Source organism: Ovis canadensis, chromosome 7 (genome assembly GCF_042477335.2).
Source record: "Ovis canadensis isolate MfBH-ARS-UI-01 breed Bighorn chromosome 7, ARS-UI_OviCan_v2, whole genome shotgun sequence".
Lineage (NCBI taxonomy): Eukaryota > Metazoa > Chordata > Mammalia > Artiodactyla > Bovidae > Ovis > Ovis canadensis.
The window spans coordinates 33,919,073-33,937,722 of record NC_091251.1 but is presented as its reverse complement, the minus strand read 5'-3'; the positions used below and the strand labels follow the sequence as shown (position 1 = coordinate 33,937,722).

Here is an 18,650-nt window from a genome sequence, read left to right as displayed (position 1 = left end):
AATTCAGCTTTTTCTGTTGGCTCTGCATTTGCCCCTTCCTCCCTTCTCTCAATACATTTGGTAACAATGCCAGTCCTAAGAGCCATGCCCTTCAAACTAGTATCCCTTAAAAGCATGATAGGAGTAAGCAACAGAAATAATCTTCTCAGTTTTAGAGTTAGAAACTTTTGATCACTTAGGATTTAAGCCAAGGCCAGTGCTATATACAGACCTCCTAACTCAAGGCTTATAATAACCCCAATGGTTTGCATGTAAGGAAGAAAGGGAAAAGCGAAACATTTTAGGCAGTGACAACCCTCAGCTGTCAATGGAGAGCTCATTCTTTTAATCCAAACAATGAGGCTGGATATTGAGTGGGAAGATCTCTGTTTGGCTAGGAAGCCAGGCAGGAACTGTGAAAATTTAGTGGCTGTTCCTGGGGGGGTTAAGTCAGTTCTTCTGGGCATCACAGATCATGGGCTGGGAATTATGAAATGTAGACAACTCAGTCACATTTGTCTCAGGAGGATACACACTCCCAAGTCAGGGGTATACAGAAGAGTGAAAGACTCAAGATTTAAGAGAAGAAGAATCTAAGGAAAGAAATTCCTGTGCCCTGGTTCTGGAAAGCAGACTGAAGACTGCCTCTTTTATGTGGGTTTCACCCTTACACGTAAGAAGATGATGGAGTGGACTGGAGTAGGGGAGTGGAAGAGAGGAAGAGGTCCAGACTTGACATTATCAGAGAAAGAAGTTAGCAAGTCAGTGATCATCCCAGCAATTCCAGGAACTAGTGCTGAAGAATGTGGACCTACCACGTCATCCTCAATCTTTAGTGGAAACTCCCTCCCCCTTTCCGTGGCTCAGTAACATTAGCAGGACTGACCAGATATACAGTTACCCAATAGCTAAGGAAGCTGGGATTTCTTTGGAAGGAATGATGCTAAAGCTGAAACTCCAGTACTTTGGCCACCTCATGCGAAGAGTTGACTCATTGAAAAAGACTCTGATGCTGGGAGGGATTGGCGGCAGGAGGAGAAGGGGATGACAGAGGATGAGATGGCTGGATGGCATCACTGACTCGATGGATGTGAGTCTGAGTGAACTCCAGGACGCCTGGCGTGCTGCAGTTCATGGGGTTGCAAAGAGTTGGACACGACTGAGCGACTGAACTGAAGCGAACTGAACTGAAGGAAGATGGAGGAAGTTAAGACTCCTCTTTTGCACAGATCTCTTCCAAAGCACTGGAAGAGTCTCAGCAATATGTTAATATGTTTTTGTAGAATTAAAAAAAAAAATCAAACTGCAGTTGGTCAAAAAATCAAACTGCAGTTGGTCAAGATCGATGTCTCTTTCTGACTTCCCCTCTATCACCCTTCTCTTTTTGTCCAGTGGCAATGAAGAGGCCATGGGCATTTTGGGATTGACTAATGAAGTTGAGTTGGGAATACATTTAGTTTGGGTTTAGGAGTTACACATCTGTGGTTTGCAGTTACTTCTTTGAACAGTTAATAGTATTTATGATGTTATGGGCTGAACTGTGTCCCCCTAAAATTCCTGTTAAAGTCCTAACTCCCAGTACCTCAGAATGTAGCCATATTTGGAAATAAGGTCTATTCAGAGGTAATTAAAATAAGGTCTTTAGGGTAAGTCAATTCAGTATAACTGCTGTCCTTATAATAAGACGGAATTTGGACGCAGACATGCAGGTAGGACAGACCATATGAAGACATAGGGAGAAGATGGCTAGCCACAAGCCAAGAGAGAGGAACCTCAGAATGGAATCAACCCTGTCAACGTCTGGATCTCAGGCTTCCAGCCTCAAAACCGTGAGAAAATTTCTAAATTATAAGCAACCCAGCCTAAGTATTTTGTTATGGCAGCTCTAACAAACCAATATACAGCTTCCAGGAATACTACTAATGTCAACAATTCAGAGTTATGTTATTCATTATTACAAAATTTGAAAATGCTCCAAAATCTTACACCACATATACTAAAGAAATTTGGTAGGGTTTTCCCAAACTTGACAAAAATCCTACCCCCCAATTATGTGAACATAATTGTTCACTTACAAGGTGTGAAGGTGAAATTCTTTATAATTATCAAAAAAATTTTTTTTTAAGTGATCATGGTGATGGAATTACCTCTTTATGGAAAAATTATATGTAATCATATTAAAAGATTGATATCAAAGAGTGTGCAGCCAAAAACAAAACTGCAGGGAAAAATATTTAGGTTTGCCACATAAGTAGCTTTTAAATTTTGTTTTTCTTGATTTTGTGATCTTTATCAGCTTTTTAGAAATTATAATTTTTATATTTTTCCTCATCCTGAAATATATTCACTCTTGTGCCTTATGTATTTTGTTTTTCTTGAAAAAAAAAAGAGTCCATAAGTTGTGTGCTTCAGACAACTAAAAACTTGGATCTGTCCCTGGGAATGAAATGGATATGGTGAGTTTCTGCCCATTTAGGGAAACCCTGCTCTAGTGTTCTATGCTCTGTCCTGAGAAACACTGGAGGGGAGGGCTGACCGATCAGAGCTGCCAAGTATGGAAGACTTAGGATAACAAAAGCTGCAATAAAGGAGTCTGCAGAAGAAAGATTTCAGACAAACCTATTACCACACTAAGAGGTGACAGGTCTAGAAAGACATTAGGGCCATGGAGCAACCCTAGGCTATAAGCCATGGCAGGAACCCCTGGAAAGCCCTCAATTACCTCTCCTTGGGTGTCTGCTCCTCATGCCGATTCTACCCTTCAGCATGTCTGGTTTCAGTTACAACGTGTACTAAAGAGTGGGTACTCTGCAGTGACATCACAACTTGGCCATTATGATGTAATGAGATGGCATCTGATTATTCTAGGGCTAGGGCTTCCCTATAAGGAATGTCCTTTCATTACTTTGAGGGTAATTGGACTCTTTCATCATTCAGGGGATGTGGGAGTCAATACTGTTTTAGAACTGACTTTTTCAAGGTTACTTCCCTTTAATATATATTTCTGTGTCTTCATTTTGTAATAGACAAAGGTCCTTGCTTTTCCTCTCTATCATGCTCCTTGTTCTTTGTTTTAGGGTTACCCTTGACAAAGGGGCTTTGATCTTCCCTCCACTGCCTAAGGAGCAGAATGCAATTTAGATGATCCCTTAAGAAGAGCACCCCACCAAAGGGGAAACCTTTTACCTGAGCTATTCCCTTTAATGCAGCAGCAACTGGTTCCGGGTACAGGGTAGAGGGGAGCTAAGCCCCAGGCCTGGTAACTTTCTCTACCACTGCCCAAAGTGGTAGTGTCATACAATAGGGGTGTCTCATAACAGGGCTGCCCAACTCCTCCATTATCTCCTTCCCATCTCAAGGAATGAGATGGCCAAGCAATGAGGGGTGAGAGGGAGAAGAAATCTTGCCTCTGGGTCTCTTGCCACCCTCAGCCCCCCAAAAATAATACTTCTCAACATCTTATACTTTCTTTTCAAATTTCAACTTTATTTCAAATATGAGGTCTTTTATCCAAAAGGGAGGGCAGTTGCATGAGTAGGCTCAAATGAGGCACAATACCAGCAGGTATGGGGTCCAGAGTACCAAGCTGCACTGTGAAGGAGGTCGGGAGGCTCAGGGAGGGTCTGGTGAGAACAGTGGTTTGGGGGGATTCACAGAACACACTTTTATTTCCTCTCTAGGTTAGCTATTCAATGGGTAGATTATCTAGTTGTTTGTTTTAGCAACCTCACTGTTCTTCAGCAACATCACTGAAACAAGTGCCAAGGCTAATGACATACTAGTCCCTTTTGTTTCTCTTTCTGCCTGAATGCAGTAGGGAATGGAAACTAGAAGCAGAAAATGGAACACTTCTGATGTATCCCTTGCCAAGAAAAATCATGGGTCTGTTCCCGTGGAGAGAGGACTCTTCGGTAGCCTGGGAATAGAATGTGGTCAGGAGGCTTGGGTTTAAGTCCCATCTGCAGTTGTACCAACAAATTCTCTGACCCTGCTGGGGTCGCTTCTCATCTCTGGACCTGTGGCCTCATCTCTAGAGGAATCTAGACCGAATGATCTCTAAAGACAAGCCTTTTCAGGTCTCTGAATTCTGTGATCTCTGGATTGCTAAGATCCAGAGCAGCTCCAGAGAAACACAGGAGTTAGAAGAAAGGAAATGTGGGATGAGATTGGAAAGCTGAGTTAGGGCTTATTAAGAAGAGAAATGATGAGCTACACTCATAAAGGAAAACAAAGGAACAGGAAGAGTATGTAGGAAGGACATCTGAGGTCTGGATGAGAGGAAAGGGCAAGAGGGTTCCTGCTGTATTGCTTCAAGGACCCAGCCTGTGCCCATGGTACAGGTTTCTCATATGGTACTTCCCAGTCCATGGCTGGCAAGTTATACCCTCAACTGCTCCTGTTTGCAGTCATCAGGCTTTACAGGAAAGTCCTGTGCCTAACACATGACACACCTCTAAAGATTCTGCCAAATTCCTAGTGTTTCTCATGTCAGATTTGACCTGCAGTTTACCACCTTCCCACCGCTACCCTGTGGCAACTCTGTATGTAAAAACCACAAGACTCATGTCTTGGCTCTATACAGCTGAGAATAGAGGAATGGGTGAGCAATGGTAATTCTTAGAGATAAAGCTCAAGAACAATGAATTCTCTTTGGTTCCCTGACCCCAAATCCATTTGCATTTATCCCCTTAGTATTACTCAGGCTCCAGGAGACCGACCATCCAGCAGACCATCCAGCAATTAGCCCGTTCATGAACCCTTCCAGTGCAAATTTCAGGGAACTGGGCAATTCAAGGCTAGAGTCGGGCGGGGGTGGAGGGGCGGTAAGAAGGTGCACAGCACGTCAACTGGTGTGGACTACCTAGGGCCAGAAGAGAATCCCAGTGTATGGGAAGGCTAGAGTTCACATGGGTTCCTAAATTCTCCAGCAGGCAGGCAAAGTGGTTCCTTGCTGATCACAGGGTCACAGAAAGCAGCAGCAAGCTTCTGGAAGGAGCAGATGAAGCTTAGGACCTTCAGTGCTTTGCCTTTCCCAAGCCAGTTAGGGAGGCTGGGAAGGCAGAGCACAATTAGAAACTGGTCTTTTCCTAGTACGAGATATGTGGCAAGGGTTTCTGTTTTTGTTTTTTTTTAATGGCAGGGTTTTAATTTTGTTTTTAAAGGAAAATATTATGACATCATGCTTATGCACAGAGGCTCTGGAGATCTCCCTCCTGCGTTCACAACCCTAGCTCTGCCATTTACTAGTTGTGTGATCTTGAACAAATTACTGAACTTTTCTGAACTGTTTTCTCTCTAAAACAAGAATAACATTACTCAATCCATAGGGTTGAGGATGATAATGCATGCAAGGCACCAGATTTTAGTGGATAAGTAAGTAGATGTGGGCTCTTGAGATTGCTAAATACACAGTAACAGTCATGCATACACAATAAGCAACCCTCCCGCTCCATTATCCTCTCTTGGGATCTTCACTGGTGACTAAAAAGTGCATTGCTTGGTGGCTTCCAGTACACTTTCTCTCTTCACTCTGCTGGAACTCTGACCTGAAGGTGATCCACAAGATACATGAAATTCTTTCTTTATCAGATAAGGATGACATTTAAATGGGCATTTGAGTGACTTGGGGTTTCTCTTTTAACCTTTTTTTTTTCTTTAAAGAATTAGGGTTTTGGAGAGGAGGGGCATGATAAACAAGCCCCATACTCTATTCTGAATGCATGTATGGGCACATGTGCGTCTGCCTTCTCTCACTGAGTGGTAAAAGGGGAATCCAAAAATTTCTGAGAAATCAGTAACAGGAAGAAATGGGTTTGGGCAGCTGGTTACCTGGGAGCTCCATGTTCATCGGTAGCATCAGGAACTGCTTCTTCTCCCTTCAGAAGACTGTCAAGAAGGAGCCTGAGAGGAAAGTGGACCAACCATGATCTTGGCGAAAAGGAAACAGGTTCTCCACTCCTTCTGGAGGGAGAAGGAATAGCAGAGATCAACAAGGATGAAGAGGGAGGCAGATGGAACTAGAGGAAATGAAGGTAAATACCCTACATGCTACAAGAAAATGAAAATGGTGAGAGGGGTAGAAGGAAAGAGAGGAGCTTAGAAACAGGGTGAAAGGAGCGAAAAAAAACACCCAGCAGAGGTCAACCAGGAGACATAAGGCATGAATGTAAATGGGTAGGAGAGTCCAGCTTTCCCATTCACTTGCTCAGGGTATGGAAGAGACTGCTATCTTCTGGCACCATTTAATTTTCAAGCTGCTCTGTTTCTTTATTTGAAATGTTTTCCATTTCTCATACCAATAATCCTTTAACCTCAAGAAAGTCCCCAACACTGTTTCATCTTAGGGGCTCCCAAGCATCATTTTCCCCGATAGAGGCACCTCCCCCAAGCTGTCTCATAGCATCCAGGCTGGAAGTCCGTGGGGCAAAAGCAAAAAGCAAGGGGCCAGAGGATGAGCTGTGGTTTGAAAGAGGTCCTGGAATACTTTGAGACTGCAGGCTGGTTATGGGATGTTTCCTGGGCTCTGGAACATGTGTCAAAAACTGAAGGACCATTCTCAAGCCCAACCAGGCGCTTGGGGTGCTGTGTGTTCTGAACTGTAAGCACTCCAACTACAGGCTGGAGAATGTGGCTTCTAATCCACACTCTGCCCCTCACAGATCATACAATGTTAGAGCAAGAAGGGGCCTAAGAGATCAACTAATCCAAATGCAGTTTCTCAAGGAGGAAACTGGGGCCCAGAGAGGTGAAGTAACTTGCCCAAAGTTATCCAGCTAGTCAGTGATTTCCTTTTCTTCTCAGGCAGAAAGAGTCCTGTGTTTCGCTTGTCCCTTGACAAATACAGTCCATAAAGTGCTTAGAGGTCATTAGAAGGCACCCAGAACGGTAAGGCTGGCATTCTTCTGGAAGCCCCTGATTGCACTCACCCCTTAGGCACCACGTTATTTAGCTACAAGGCCTGGAGTTGGTTTTCCTTTCATTTTCATCCCCAGGGCTGCCGCTGGAGGAAGGAGCTCTGACTGTTACCTGCCATCACTCCCCAGCCAGTCAGCAGAGACTGAATCCAGGGATAGCAGGGGTGACAAGGGAATCCTGTCATTAATGCCGGGGGCCGGGGAGCAATGGCCAAATTCCTGGGACTTAAGCAAGGTAATTATGGCTGAGTTAAAGCTAGGACAACAGGGCTGTGGGACCTGGGGTGGCAAAGACCAGTAAGAGGGAGTGAACCAGCAATCTAAATGATTTCAACTGCGGTATGTCTCTAGTTCACATAAAATACCTCCTGAATACCAAACAGGTGTCCTCAACCTTTGACTACATAGGCCTGACCGACCTACTCACTTTCTCCCAGTACCCACTCACGGAAGAGAACGTCACCACCGTCCTTTTGCTTATTTTCTAATATTCCAGCACCCCTTCCGTCTCCCTTTTCTATGATGTGGGTTCATCCACTCACATCCACCCCAGTCTCCTCGGCTTTCTTTAAGTCCACGCACTCCCTACACCCCTTTGGCTTCTCCCATTCTCCTCGCCCCCCCTGACTTGACTCCTTAGGACAGCTCCTCGCCAATCTCGGTTTCTCCCATTCCTCCCAGGCAAATGTTTGGGATCACCCAACCCTCCTGGTGCCTTTGATTTTTTTCCGCCGTCGGCAGCCTGCGTCTCAGATAAAGTGGATCCAGCCCAGGGGCTCCGGGTTTCCGCCACTGCCCGGGTGCTCCGGCCCACGCAGAGCATAGTCACGGCCGCCGTTGTTGTCCCAGAACTCGCGGCCGGTCACGCGGTAGCGCAGGGCGAAGAGCAGGGAACCTCCAATGGGTGGCGCCGGTAGGCGGAAGGAGAAGCGGTCGGCGCGCGGAGGGGGCGGGGCCGGGCCGGTATAGGCGGCGGGCGCCTCTCGTTGGCTCCGCCAGCCGTCTGCACTCCAGCGCACGCTCACGCGCTTCTCGTAGGCCAGGTCCAGCACGCGCGCGCTCCCGGCCACGCCCAGCGGGCCCGCCTCGACGCGTTCCAGGCAGATGCGCTGGGCCTGCAAGCGGGCGGCGAAACCGGGTTCGCTGGCCGGCTCCAGAGCGGCGCGCGCCTCCTGTAGGGAAAGGAGGAGCTGGGAAGAGGGAGCCGGGGGAAGGAGAGGGGCGGGGGAAGAATGGGGGCGGGGTCAGGGCGAGGCACTGGACCAATCGGAGGCCGACCCTGGCGTCGGGGCGGTCGGGGGTAGCTGGGAGAGTAGCCTAGGGAACTCGCCAAAGGGAACCCCAAAGTGGGTGAGCGAGAGCAAGCCCAGGGTTGGGGATGGAGATGGGTGCTTCTAGGTAAATCCACTCCCACACGTCCGCCGAGGCCAAGCTGAGGAAGTCCTGGGGAAGCGGAGTGCCTCTGCCGCCTACCTGGAGGCCTCGGGCGCGGGGCTGGCACGGCGCGAAGTGGCGGAGGGCGTCCCTCTGCAGCTGGACCTGCACGTGGCGGGGCACCCGGGGCAGCTCTCCCGGGCGGAAGCGGCGCACGGCTGCCAGCTCCAGCCCCAGCGCGTCAGCGAAACGCACTCTCTTACGGGTATCGGGGCTGTGGTTGCGGAGCGCCCGAGTCCCGCCGCCTCCGGCGGGCGCAGAACGAGCCCGGCGCCCCCGACTCGGACCTGGAGCTCGAGATCGGGCCCCGAGACGCGTCCCTCCCTCACTTGGTTCCTCCTCTGGCTCCTCCTCGAGGCTGGGCCGCTGGCTGAGGTAGTAGGCGCGCTCTGTCAGCGAGGCGATGAAGCTCAGGTTGCGGGGGATGTCGGTGCGGGAGTGCCGCTCGCGAGACATGGCAACCCCCGCCCAGGCGGGACCCTCCGGCGGCGCCGACGCGCTGCCCTCCTTTCCTAGCTCGCACCCGGCCGGTGTTCGCACAGAAGCTTCAGCCACCCCTCGCAGTTGTGTGCTCTCCTTGCTGTCACCTCCAGAATCCTCCACCTTCTGCAGCTCTGCCTCGTCTCCAAGTGACTGCCTTTCCTCCCACTGGCCACCTTCTCCCAGGGTCTTTGACCATCACCTCCTGCAGGCTGTCTCCTCTGAGCCTGCGCTTAGCCGCACTCACCCTCCGGTCCCGCGGCCCTCGCGGGGCCTGGCCCCCGCCCACAGCCCTGTGACAAGTGACTCTCCATCTATCATTGATGCTGCTGCACCAGGAGGCGGGCACTCCACTCTATCGGTCCAGAGTGGGACCACTGTTCCTTTTTCTTCTTTTGAAAGGCCTCAGCCTTTCAGGCACCGGAAGAGTTAACGCAAGGAGTAGAGAGCAACCTTTTCTTTTCCTTTAGAGGAAGGTTCCAACCGCCCAGCCTCTAACTTTATCTTCTGGGCTCAGTGTTTTCTTTCCTAAACCCTAGGCTCCAGGTTTGGGAGGATGGTAGTGGTGGGTGCAAATACGGGGAAGTCACAAAAGCTAGGTAGAGCCTCAAATAGAAATTGAGATGGGGCGCTCAAATAGGTGGGTGGCCCTTTGGAAAGAGTTCTGAGCTGAGAGTTGTGGAAAGACCTAGTTTCTGGTCTCACCTCTGGTGCTATTTAGCTGTGTGACTTTGAGCCAGGCACAACTTCTCTGGACCTCAGTTTTCTTATCTGTAAGAAAAAGTGGATTAAAATTCTGATCTCTAACCCGACTGTAAGCTCTTTGAGCAGCAGAGGCTGTGTCTGATTCATGGTGAGTTTCATCGCATAGTAGGCCCTCAAATTATTGAATGAATCATCACATATCTTTCTTGGAATTGGGACTGTGGAGTTGTAGTTCCAGTGAGAGCTCCAAGAAGAGCACAGAGCTGCTTTTTACTCCTTTTTTTTTTCTTTCTGTATTTGTGGAAAAAAGTGAAGTTTTGTTTAGTTTTTTTCTAACTCCCTACTGATCTTACGTAGCACTTGCAATGTGCTCGGTAGCATTGTTTTACAAACACTAACTCATATAGTACATTCATCATAGGAGAGGGAGTATTATGCCTAATTTATGGATGAGAAAATTGAAGGAGTGGGTAGGTCTCTTGCCCAAGGTCACATAAATTAATATTTGGGGAGCTGGAATTAGAATCTCAGCAGTTCCGTTCTAGAGTCTACTATTTTATACACTTAATTATATTAAGTGGATTAAAACATTTCATGGTAATAATTAACTCTCCGAGCACTGAAATATGGAATGTTAGAGTAGAAATGGAATCTCTAAAGCAACAAGGGTGTAAAATCACAAGTGACTAAGTTGGAAATAAACAGTGAGGCATATACTGTTTATTTTACAATTTATTCCTGTTGGCATTTTAACTCCAGTATTAAGCATAGCAGTGCTCTTTAACCAGGACTCATTTTTAAAGTGATACTGAGTTTTATTTTCTTATTTTACACATACATATGTAATCCACGGAAAACACATTCTTTTCATATTTTAGGGTATGAAATAATGCTACAGTAATTTGTGTTATAGTCAAGCAGTTTAAAACTGTCTTCCTTGCTCTGGTACCACATGTCATTGACGGAACAGGTAAGGTTCCGTGTCAGCCTACATGGGCCAAGGTTTTCTGGGAAGAGCTCTGTTGTCTGAGCTGCCATTCCTTGGCTCTGTGGTGTTGGTCTGAGAAGATCCTTGAGGCACACAGCCTTGGACCTGGTGTAATTTGTGTTGGTCCAACAGTATTTGTTTCTTAAGTAGCCACTGCAGTGATCTTCAAACATCTGACTGGGCCTGCTCAATAACTGGCCAGAGGCATCGAGTGATTTCTTCAGTCAACATTTACTGAAGGTCTATTAGGCCGTTAGGATATAAAAGTGAGTACAATTCAGTGCCTGCTCTCACCGAGCTTATAAATGAATGGGCAGGCAGAGAGAAATCTGTTTGGATCCTGAGACTTAAATGTGTTTTTATTTCAAGTAAACATCTTAGAAGAAATCAAGACTGCAAATGAAGGACTAGATTATTTAAAAAAGGTGGCAAACTTGCTGATAGCATCTGGAATGACTATCCCAAGAGCAAAGAAGAAATGCAGATGGTTGGAAGGATACAGTCATAAAGAAGTGAAATAGATGTTAGATTCAGAATATTGGGGAGAACTGAGTTTGAGTTTGTAAATGGTGTGGATTTGGCTTGGCCTCATAAACGGCATAACAACATTGATTACTGGAAACAAAGAGGGACCTTGAAGCAGTACAATGTTAAAGTTAAGACAAACTTTCAAACCACAGTTAGGTTGAGGCCTATCTTCTCAGTATGTGGCTTTGGGAAAATTACTTAACGTCTCCAAGCCTCACTTTGCTCATCCATAGAATGAGAATAACACAACATAAGAAGGATTGATGTGAGAATAAAATATTAAGCATATAAAGAGAGCATTTAATACCTAATAAGTCTTCAAAATGTGTTAGTTGTTACCATCGTTACAAAAAAGACCTTTCTTCTTTAGTTTGGGGCAGATGGGAATACCAAGGCTTGGACTGGAGGTAGAAGCAAAGGAACCAGCAGGGAAGGGTTACCTCTTTTGGTCTGGTTGGAGAGTCCTCCAAATGGAGCTGTACTAAGTGCCAGCTGCGAGAGCCAGTGGGCCCCAGCCAGAATGCCTGAGGGTGCCCTCGTGTGGATCAGCTGTGGCCAGGTGGCTTCACACCCTGTGTAAACATACTGCCTGGTATAAATAATAGACATTAACGTATGTGTGTACATATATGTAATCTGAAAGGATAACGTCAACCTTGACATTGGCAACTTGCAGGAGGGAAGTGGGATTTTGGGAGTGGCAGAGGGACTGAAGACTGGTGTTTTTTTCTCTACACTTCTATATTATTTGGCTTTTTCATAATGAGAGTAAGTTCATGCACTGGGTAGAAAGAATTAAAAAGAAAACCAATCTGATTATTTGAAAAGGAAGAAAGAAGATGAAGAAAAGTTACCTGCAGAAACTGCTTGCCTATCCTAGTCTTGGCTCCTCGGTGCTTGGCTAAAGCTCCAGCTCACACAGAGGCCAGTGGGTTAAAGGTCCTGGAGAGAAGAGGAAGTGTCTGCTGTCTGTGTCACGTCTGCCAGTCCCACAGGGTAAGGCACCTGGCAGACAGTTCCCACCAGTATGGGAACTGTTCCTCTTTTCTGGGCACCCATTCCAGGGCTGGAAGAGTTCAACAAGTGCATGGAACATCAGAGACCTTCTGGAAATGCTGAGTTTGCTCCAAGGTTTCAGGAGGCCCAGCCGGCTTCTCTCCACAGGCTCCAGGGTCAGAAGCCCTGCCTGGCCCTCGATGCCCTCCTGGCCCTGTTCTTCCTGGCCTCCAGCGGCCCTCTCCCTTCCTGAGCTGTGGCTCTTCCCAAGCCTGCGTCCCAGCCCCGCCCCTCTCTCTGGACGCATCTCTGGGCCCCATCATCACCCGGCGCCGGGCCCTCCCTCCCGCCCCCCCTTTCTCCTCCCTCCCGCCCCCCCTTTCTCCTCCCTCCTTCCTTCCCTCCCTTCCTCCCTCTCTCCCTCCCTCCCAGCTCCTGCACCAGGAAACAGCCGGATCCCGGCAGCGGCCTGACCCGTGAGATCCCTAACCTGGCAGGCAGGCGGGGTTGGAGCCCGGCTGAGGGTGGGGGTGAGGGAGGAGCTGGGCCTCTGGGCTGCACTGAGGGGAGCCGGGAGCAGAGATGGTGTCGGCAGGAAGCCCTTGGCCCTGGGTTTCCCGGGAGGACAGTCATTAAACATGGATTCGGCCACACAGCTGGTAGAGCGTTGGGGGCAGGGGCCTGGTCCCGGGAGCTGCAACCCCAGCCCTTCTCAGCCCAGACCCTGATTCCTAGTCTTCCCCACCTAGCTCTGATCTCCCCTCCCCTTCCCAGGGCTCCAGGCTGGGCAGGAGGATGAAAGGCCCCAGCTGGGGGCTCCTTGCCACCAGTGCTGGGTCCTAAGAGCTGCCATCCAGGCTGGGTGAGTGTCCCCTTCCTTCTCTGTCCCAGGCAATCCTTTGGTTCTCCTCCTTTCCCTTCGGTCCCTGTCTCCTCCCCCATCTTGTGCCTCTGCCAGCATCTTTGCATCTTGCCCCTGGGGAGGCCCCGAGCCCCTTCCTCTAGCCAAAAAGGTGTGTACTGGAGGGGGAGGGGTTGTAGGGGTGTCATAGAGCTGTTGTTGTCTTGTGGAAAGAATCTAAAGTATTTTAGGTGAAATTTACTTGTTTTATATTGAATTTGGCATATTACAAATTTAAGGGCCTGCCCCTCTAGCCGTGGGGCCCCTCGCCATGGCTTAATTTTCTTGCTCTTACCCCTTCCTGGCCAGAGGTCTCTGAGATTTCCCCTTAACTCCCTGCCTGTCTCATGGGCTGGCCAAACCTGAAATACCTCCTTCTGGGCCTCTCACCATATATTCATGCCAGTCTTTTATGTTTGACTCCAACAGCCGCCCGGATGGCGACCCCAGCCTCAGCCCCAGACACACGGGCTCTAGTGGCAGACTTTGTGGGCTATAAGCTGAGGCAGAAGGGGTATGTTTGTGGAGCTGGCCCCGGGGAGGGCCCAGCAGCTGACCCGCTACACCAAGCCATGCGGGCAGCTGGAGATGAGTTTGAGACCCGCTTCCGGCGCACCTTCTCCGATTTGGCAGCTCAGCTGCATGTGACCCCGGGTTCGGCCCAGCAGCGCTTCACCCAGGTCTCTGATGAACTCTTCCAAGGGGGCCCCAACTGGGGTCGCCTTGTGGCCTTCTTTGTCTTTGGAGCCGCATTGTGTGCTGAGAGTGTCAACAAGGAGATGGAGCCACTTGTGGGACAAGTGCAGGAGTGGATGGTGGCCTACCTGGAGACGCGGCTGGCTGACTGGATCCACAGCAGTGGGGGCTGGGTAAGAAGCTTCTCGATTGCTGCTCTGCACATCCCTCTGAAAAGTTGGTCTCAAGGGGGAAGATGGGGGGCTCTGGCTGGAGCTGGGGGGGCGGTTGTGCTGGGAATGAGGCGTGGGGGCCGAGTGTGTCTGTTTGGGTGGAATCAGGTGCCCTCACTATGGGCACCTCTGAACTCTGCACTCCAGGGCTGCCATGCAGTCATCATTCAGTGGGCTCATGGTCCAAAGCAGAGGACAGGACACACAGTAGCCAGGTAGTGCCTGCACAGAAATGGCATCCAACCATCACAAATTTTTTACACCTGAGTGCATGGCATGGGCCGGGTCAGGGATCAGGGATGGGTGGGCCAGACAAGCCTTGACAAAGGATGCCAGTTCTGAGCAGAATTTTTGGCCAGGGAAATTTCAGATGGGATGCACCTGAGGTAGAGAAGGGCAAATGAGCCAGGTGCTCATGGGGGATCCGAGGGGCTGGGGGTGGGGTGGTGCTTGCAGTGGACGGAACTGGAGCTCTTCCTCTCCTCTTTTCTCCACTCTTCCCTCTCCTGATCTCCCTTTCTCCTTCTTTCTCTCCTGCTTCCCTTCTCTCCCACAGGCGGAGTTCACAGCTCTATACGGGGACGGGGCCCTGGAGGAGGCGCGGCGTCTGCGGGAGGGGAACTGGGCTTCAGTGAGGACAGTGCTGACGGGGGCCGTGGCACTGGGGGCCCTGGTAACCGTAGGGGCCTTTTTCGCTAGCAAGTGAGAAAGTCCAGGGCCAGGTGGGGTGAGGTGTGGCTGGGGGGCAGGAGAGCAAGAGCAGAGTGGAGGAGTGCCCTTGGAAGAAGTGGGGGAAAGAATGGGCATGGAACAGGAATTGGAAGGGGAAAGGTGGTGTGTGAGGGAGCTGACTGTGCCAAGCAGGCCGTTGAAAGAGTGAGCTGGAGACATTGTGGAATGTATTTGGAAAGTCAGGAGATGGAGTCATTCCAGGGCTGGGGGGATGTGGGAAGGATCATGCCTGTAGGTATAGGCACACGAAACTCTGCCTGGAGCTTGATTTGCTGCCCTGAGGGAGGTGGACTTGCAGAGCGGGTTGGCATCTCCGTTCAATGAGTGGGATTTGGGGCAAATACAGAAGGCACATCCCTTTGGAACGGGAGCTTGGGGTTCTCATGGGCTAGGAAAAGGTGTTATGACTGAGGGCTGCTGAGACATGAGTGTGCATGCTGGGCTGCTTGTCTAATCTGGTGTCGGTGAGATTCCTTGAAGAGAAAACATTCACTCCCTCTTGCAGTGGTGAGAACAAGGGCAGCTCTCTGTCCCTCCTCCCAACCTTCCCCTCCCTCTTCCCCCTTGTCTTGCTGCCTCAAGGCTGAGGGAGAAACACTGTATCCAGGCTGAGGGCTGTGGCCGCTTTTTTGCAGAAAGTTGTCAGCAGGGCTTTGGAGAGAAGAGCAGTTCTATAGCTGACCTTGTTCCTTCATCATCCCCCTTCCTTGTGCATCACACACTTGCTGCTGCCTCCTGGGCTCTGACAGAAACGCAGGGCTGTGAAGCCTGCGGTGGATGGGGGCTTTGGGAGCTGGAGCTGCCCCTGCCCTCCTCTCCCACTGGGGCGCCTTGGTGCCTAAAGGGTTCCCTATCTCTGGGACCTTCTGTATCCAAACTTAAAGTCTAAATTGGGGCTTTTAACTCATTTTCATTTTGAGTGTGTGGACGTAAATGCAGACCTGGAATACAGTCTGGTCCTGCACTGTGTCTCGGAAAGACTGCGGATGCCTGGAGAGGAACATTCCAGCTCTGAACACCATGCGTGTGAGGATGATGTGTAAACTCTGTGACTGGCCTGGTCCATGTGGTGGGCATTGGTGCTGCTTCATTAAAGGCCAGGTGTTTGGGTTCCAGAGTACCGCCATGATGTAGAAGCATTGATATCTTCTTGGAAGCCACACTGTTTGCATGGGTGTTACTTGTCTGTACCTCAGAGTCTGCGGATGTTAACTTTAGAGCGCACAGTCCTCTAGAACAGATTCAGATGACAGCTTTTTCTTTTGAGAAAGACATGATTGATTTCACTCCAGATGCATGTCCTGAGCCAGACCTCACTGCTGCACTTTCCAAGGTGCTAAAATTGCTGCTTTCCAATGCTGACTTCTTCTGACACAGTGCTCTAGAACCCTGCCCTTGATCCTGAGCACTGACCTGCTTAGCTAGACCATGGTTGACTCTTGGAGATTTTCACTGGTCCTAGAATGTGGCGACATAGTTGTACTCACGAAAAGGTGGGACCAAAATTGGCCTCAGGTGTTTAGCTCAGACTTTTGCTTTTGAGGAGGGCTGCACTTTTTAATGATATTTATAGGGAGGTGGTGGACTGCATGGGCCACTTGGTCTGTTGTGAGTATGCTGGTACCAGGCACTCAGAGCTGGTCTGTAGCAGGCAGTTTTGGGTTGTGTGTGTGGGGGTCTCTGACTTGCTCAGGACAAACTAGGCCATTGGTTTTCCACCTGCTTGGCAGGACCCTGAAGTTTCCTAGGGGTTGCCTCAGGAGTCCTTGGGGGAGATGAAGCTGGGGTGCTGAGCAGGCTAGGCGACTTGCCCTCAAACAGAACAGCTCCCCTGTAGCTGTCTTACATATCGGGGTTCAGGGTAAGATTTTATTTGCATTAAGGGGTTTGCTGCTGAAAAAAGAAAGCTGGAAAACCACTGACTAGACCATCCAAATTGGAGCCTGTGTTCCCCCAGGTTTGGGGCAGACTTCCCCCCGCTCTCTACCACAGAACGTCTAGCCCTCGTAGTTTTCCTGGAGCCTGTAGCAAACAGGGGAGGCAGGGACCATGGTCAGTTACCAAAAAGCCCTGCTCAGAGGCCTTCACACCTGGGTGGAAGGAGAGGCTGTTTTCTGAAAGGGAAAAGGGCATGGGCTGGATTTCCAGAGGTATAGCTTGGATGGGACCACGGAGGGCAGTTTTGACATGTCCTGCCCTTCTTAGCCTGAGAGGGAATGGAAACCCCAGAGACTCTTCTGTCAGGGAAAACTAGAGACTCTCTTTTAGAGCCATATAGTTCCTTGGGATTAGCTCTTGGCCAAGATGGCTGAGTATGGCTCCCAATTTTTAAATCCATTTCATTTTTTAAAAAATAAGGGAAATAAATCTTATTGCCATTTTTCAGAGATTAAATAGGTGGAGAGGGTGTTTCTTGCTCTCCAGAGCCCAAAGGGACAAATATGGACTTTGCTTAGGCCAAGGAAGGAGCAGAAGTAGGGCAACTAGGTCCTGCACTTATTAACCCCACTCCCCACTTATCCGGGGGCATACACTATTTTACTTTTTTAAAATCATAAAGCGGCGGGAGAACAGATTTGGTTAGTTTAGAAGAGAAGAAAAGCTCTATAAATATAAATATATATTCCTGTATTTTTATTTAATAATTTATAAATACCAAGTTCATTTGACTTTTATTTTTGTGTAATATGTAATGGTCGTATTAAAAAAATAAATAAAGCCCAGAAGTTTAATGAGAAGGACTGAGCAGGGTTTGTGACTTCTATACTGTATAGCCTGCGGTCAGGACATTTCTTGATCTAATCATTTCATCATGACCTTGTTAAGGCCAAGAATTAGATTAATAGGGATTTGGGAAAATATTGAGATTAAAAAAAAAAGAAAAAGAAATTCCCTGGCAGTCCAGTGGTTAGTCCTCCATACTTTCACTGCCTAAGTACCTGAATTTGATCCCAGGACAGGAAACTCAGATCCTGAAAGCCGGGCCAAAAAAAAATCAGAGTTGTTCCTCCACCCCCCTATCTCGGCCAAATGCCAAAGCCAAGAACTGCATCTGTGCCAAGCCAAGCCTTGAGAGGGTGCGTGTATACGGTGCTTTGGGATAGCCACAACAAAACCCAAAACGAAACAAAGAAAACCTATCAAAAATCTTTATGATGGAATCAAGTCCCCAGTTGTGGTTTAGCCCCTGATCAGAAGTGTATGATGATGAACATTTCTCAATATCCTGCTACCTACTTCAGACTTAAGTCTGGCAAAAATGGAGCCCTTGTTTACTTTCCTGGTCCCCTTAGACATTTGGTTTCAGCCATTTTAATGTGAACTGCTAAACTGGATGGGATCTATAGAATTGTTTAGCCCATCCGTCTGTACTTCTAGTCTAGGACCATATCAAAGTCATGTCTGACAAGAATAACATCTTAATTTGAAATTACAAGTGGGAGTTTCTAGTCTTTCTATAATCCAATGCAGTAACATGGTATTTAGTTTATGTGTTAAATTGCAGTGAGAAAGACACTGCCTAGAGGAATGCACTGTTGCATTTCTATTCTCTCTGTATAGAACAATCTACAGGACAAGCCATTAAAATCAGAAAGTGGCTTAGTGAGCATGGCTTTTGGGAAAAGGGAGTTAGATGGTCTTAACAGTTCCTATCACCAGGCTATATTAGCTAGTGTATTTATTCCTACTTTGGTTTGATTGGTTTATAATTTGCCTAATTCTAAAAAGCATTTGTAATATCTTACTATAATTCAACAGACAAAACAATAGGAAAATATAGATTTTTAAAGTAAGGGTAAAGGGAAAATTGAAATATTATAATAAAATGACAGCAAAAGGAAAATTAACACAGAAAAGCATTCTATAAGCAGTATTGCCAGATACTAAAGGTAGGCTATGAATTCAACTCTGAGCTTCTTGGCAGCTAAGGTAAATTGGGGAACAATGAGATTCACATCCCTTTAGGATTTATAAAACTTTTCAGTTCCTCAAGGTAGCAAACTTTTGTGGCTCTTCTGAGAAGACAGTGCCATTAGTGGACATCACCATCTAAAACACCTAATAGCAATACGATATTGAGTTTT

General features: G+C 48.3%; 2 protein-coding genes across 5 annotated transcripts; one reads left to right on the top strand and one right to left on the bottom strand.

Annotated features, from left to right (window-relative positions):
- Nucleotides 1-3,444: 3,444 nt before the first annotated feature.
- Nucleotides 3,445-11,849, bottom strand: PPP1R3E (protein phosphatase 1 regulatory subunit 3E). Of its 2 annotated transcripts, XR_011258432.1 has the most exons (3): nt 8,367-11,849; nt 5,809-8,065; nt 3,445-5,525 (listed from the first exon to the last, which is right to left on the bottom strand). XR_011258432.1 is itself a non-coding variant. In XM_069597722.1 (2 exons), exons 1-2 carry the CDS (start codon nt 8,781-8,783, stop codon nt 7,643-7,645), a joined length of 840 nt encoding a protein of 279 aa, XP_069453823.1. In that variant the 5' UTR covers nt 8,784-11,849; the 3' UTR covers nt 3,445-7,642. The 2 variants fall into 2 exon arrangements, 1 of the variants encoding a protein (XP_069453823.1); XM_069597722.1 differs by having other exon boundaries at nt 3,445-8,065.
- Nucleotides 11,850-12,430: 581 nt separating this feature from the next.
- On the top strand, nt 12,431-17,303 carry BCL2L2 (BCL2 like 2). Of its 3 annotated transcripts, none has more exons than XM_069597723.1 (4): nt 12,431-12,500; nt 12,799-12,886; nt 13,355-13,794; nt 14,390-17,303. In XM_069597723.1, exons 3-4 carry the CDS (start codon nt 13,363-13,365, stop codon nt 14,537-14,539), a joined length of 582 nt encoding a protein of 193 aa, XP_069453824.1. In that variant the 5' UTR covers nt 12,431-12,500; nt 12,799-12,886; nt 13,355-13,362; the 3' UTR covers nt 14,540-17,303. The 3 variants fall into 3 exon arrangements, with proteins under 3 accessions (XP_069453824.1, XP_069453825.1, XP_069453826.1); XM_069597724.1 differs by having other exon boundaries at nt 12,443-12,521; XM_069597725.1 differs by lacking the exon at nt 12,431-12,500 and adding an exon at nt 12,551-12,683.
- The last annotated feature ends 1,347 nt before the right edge of the window (nt 17,304-18,650 follow it).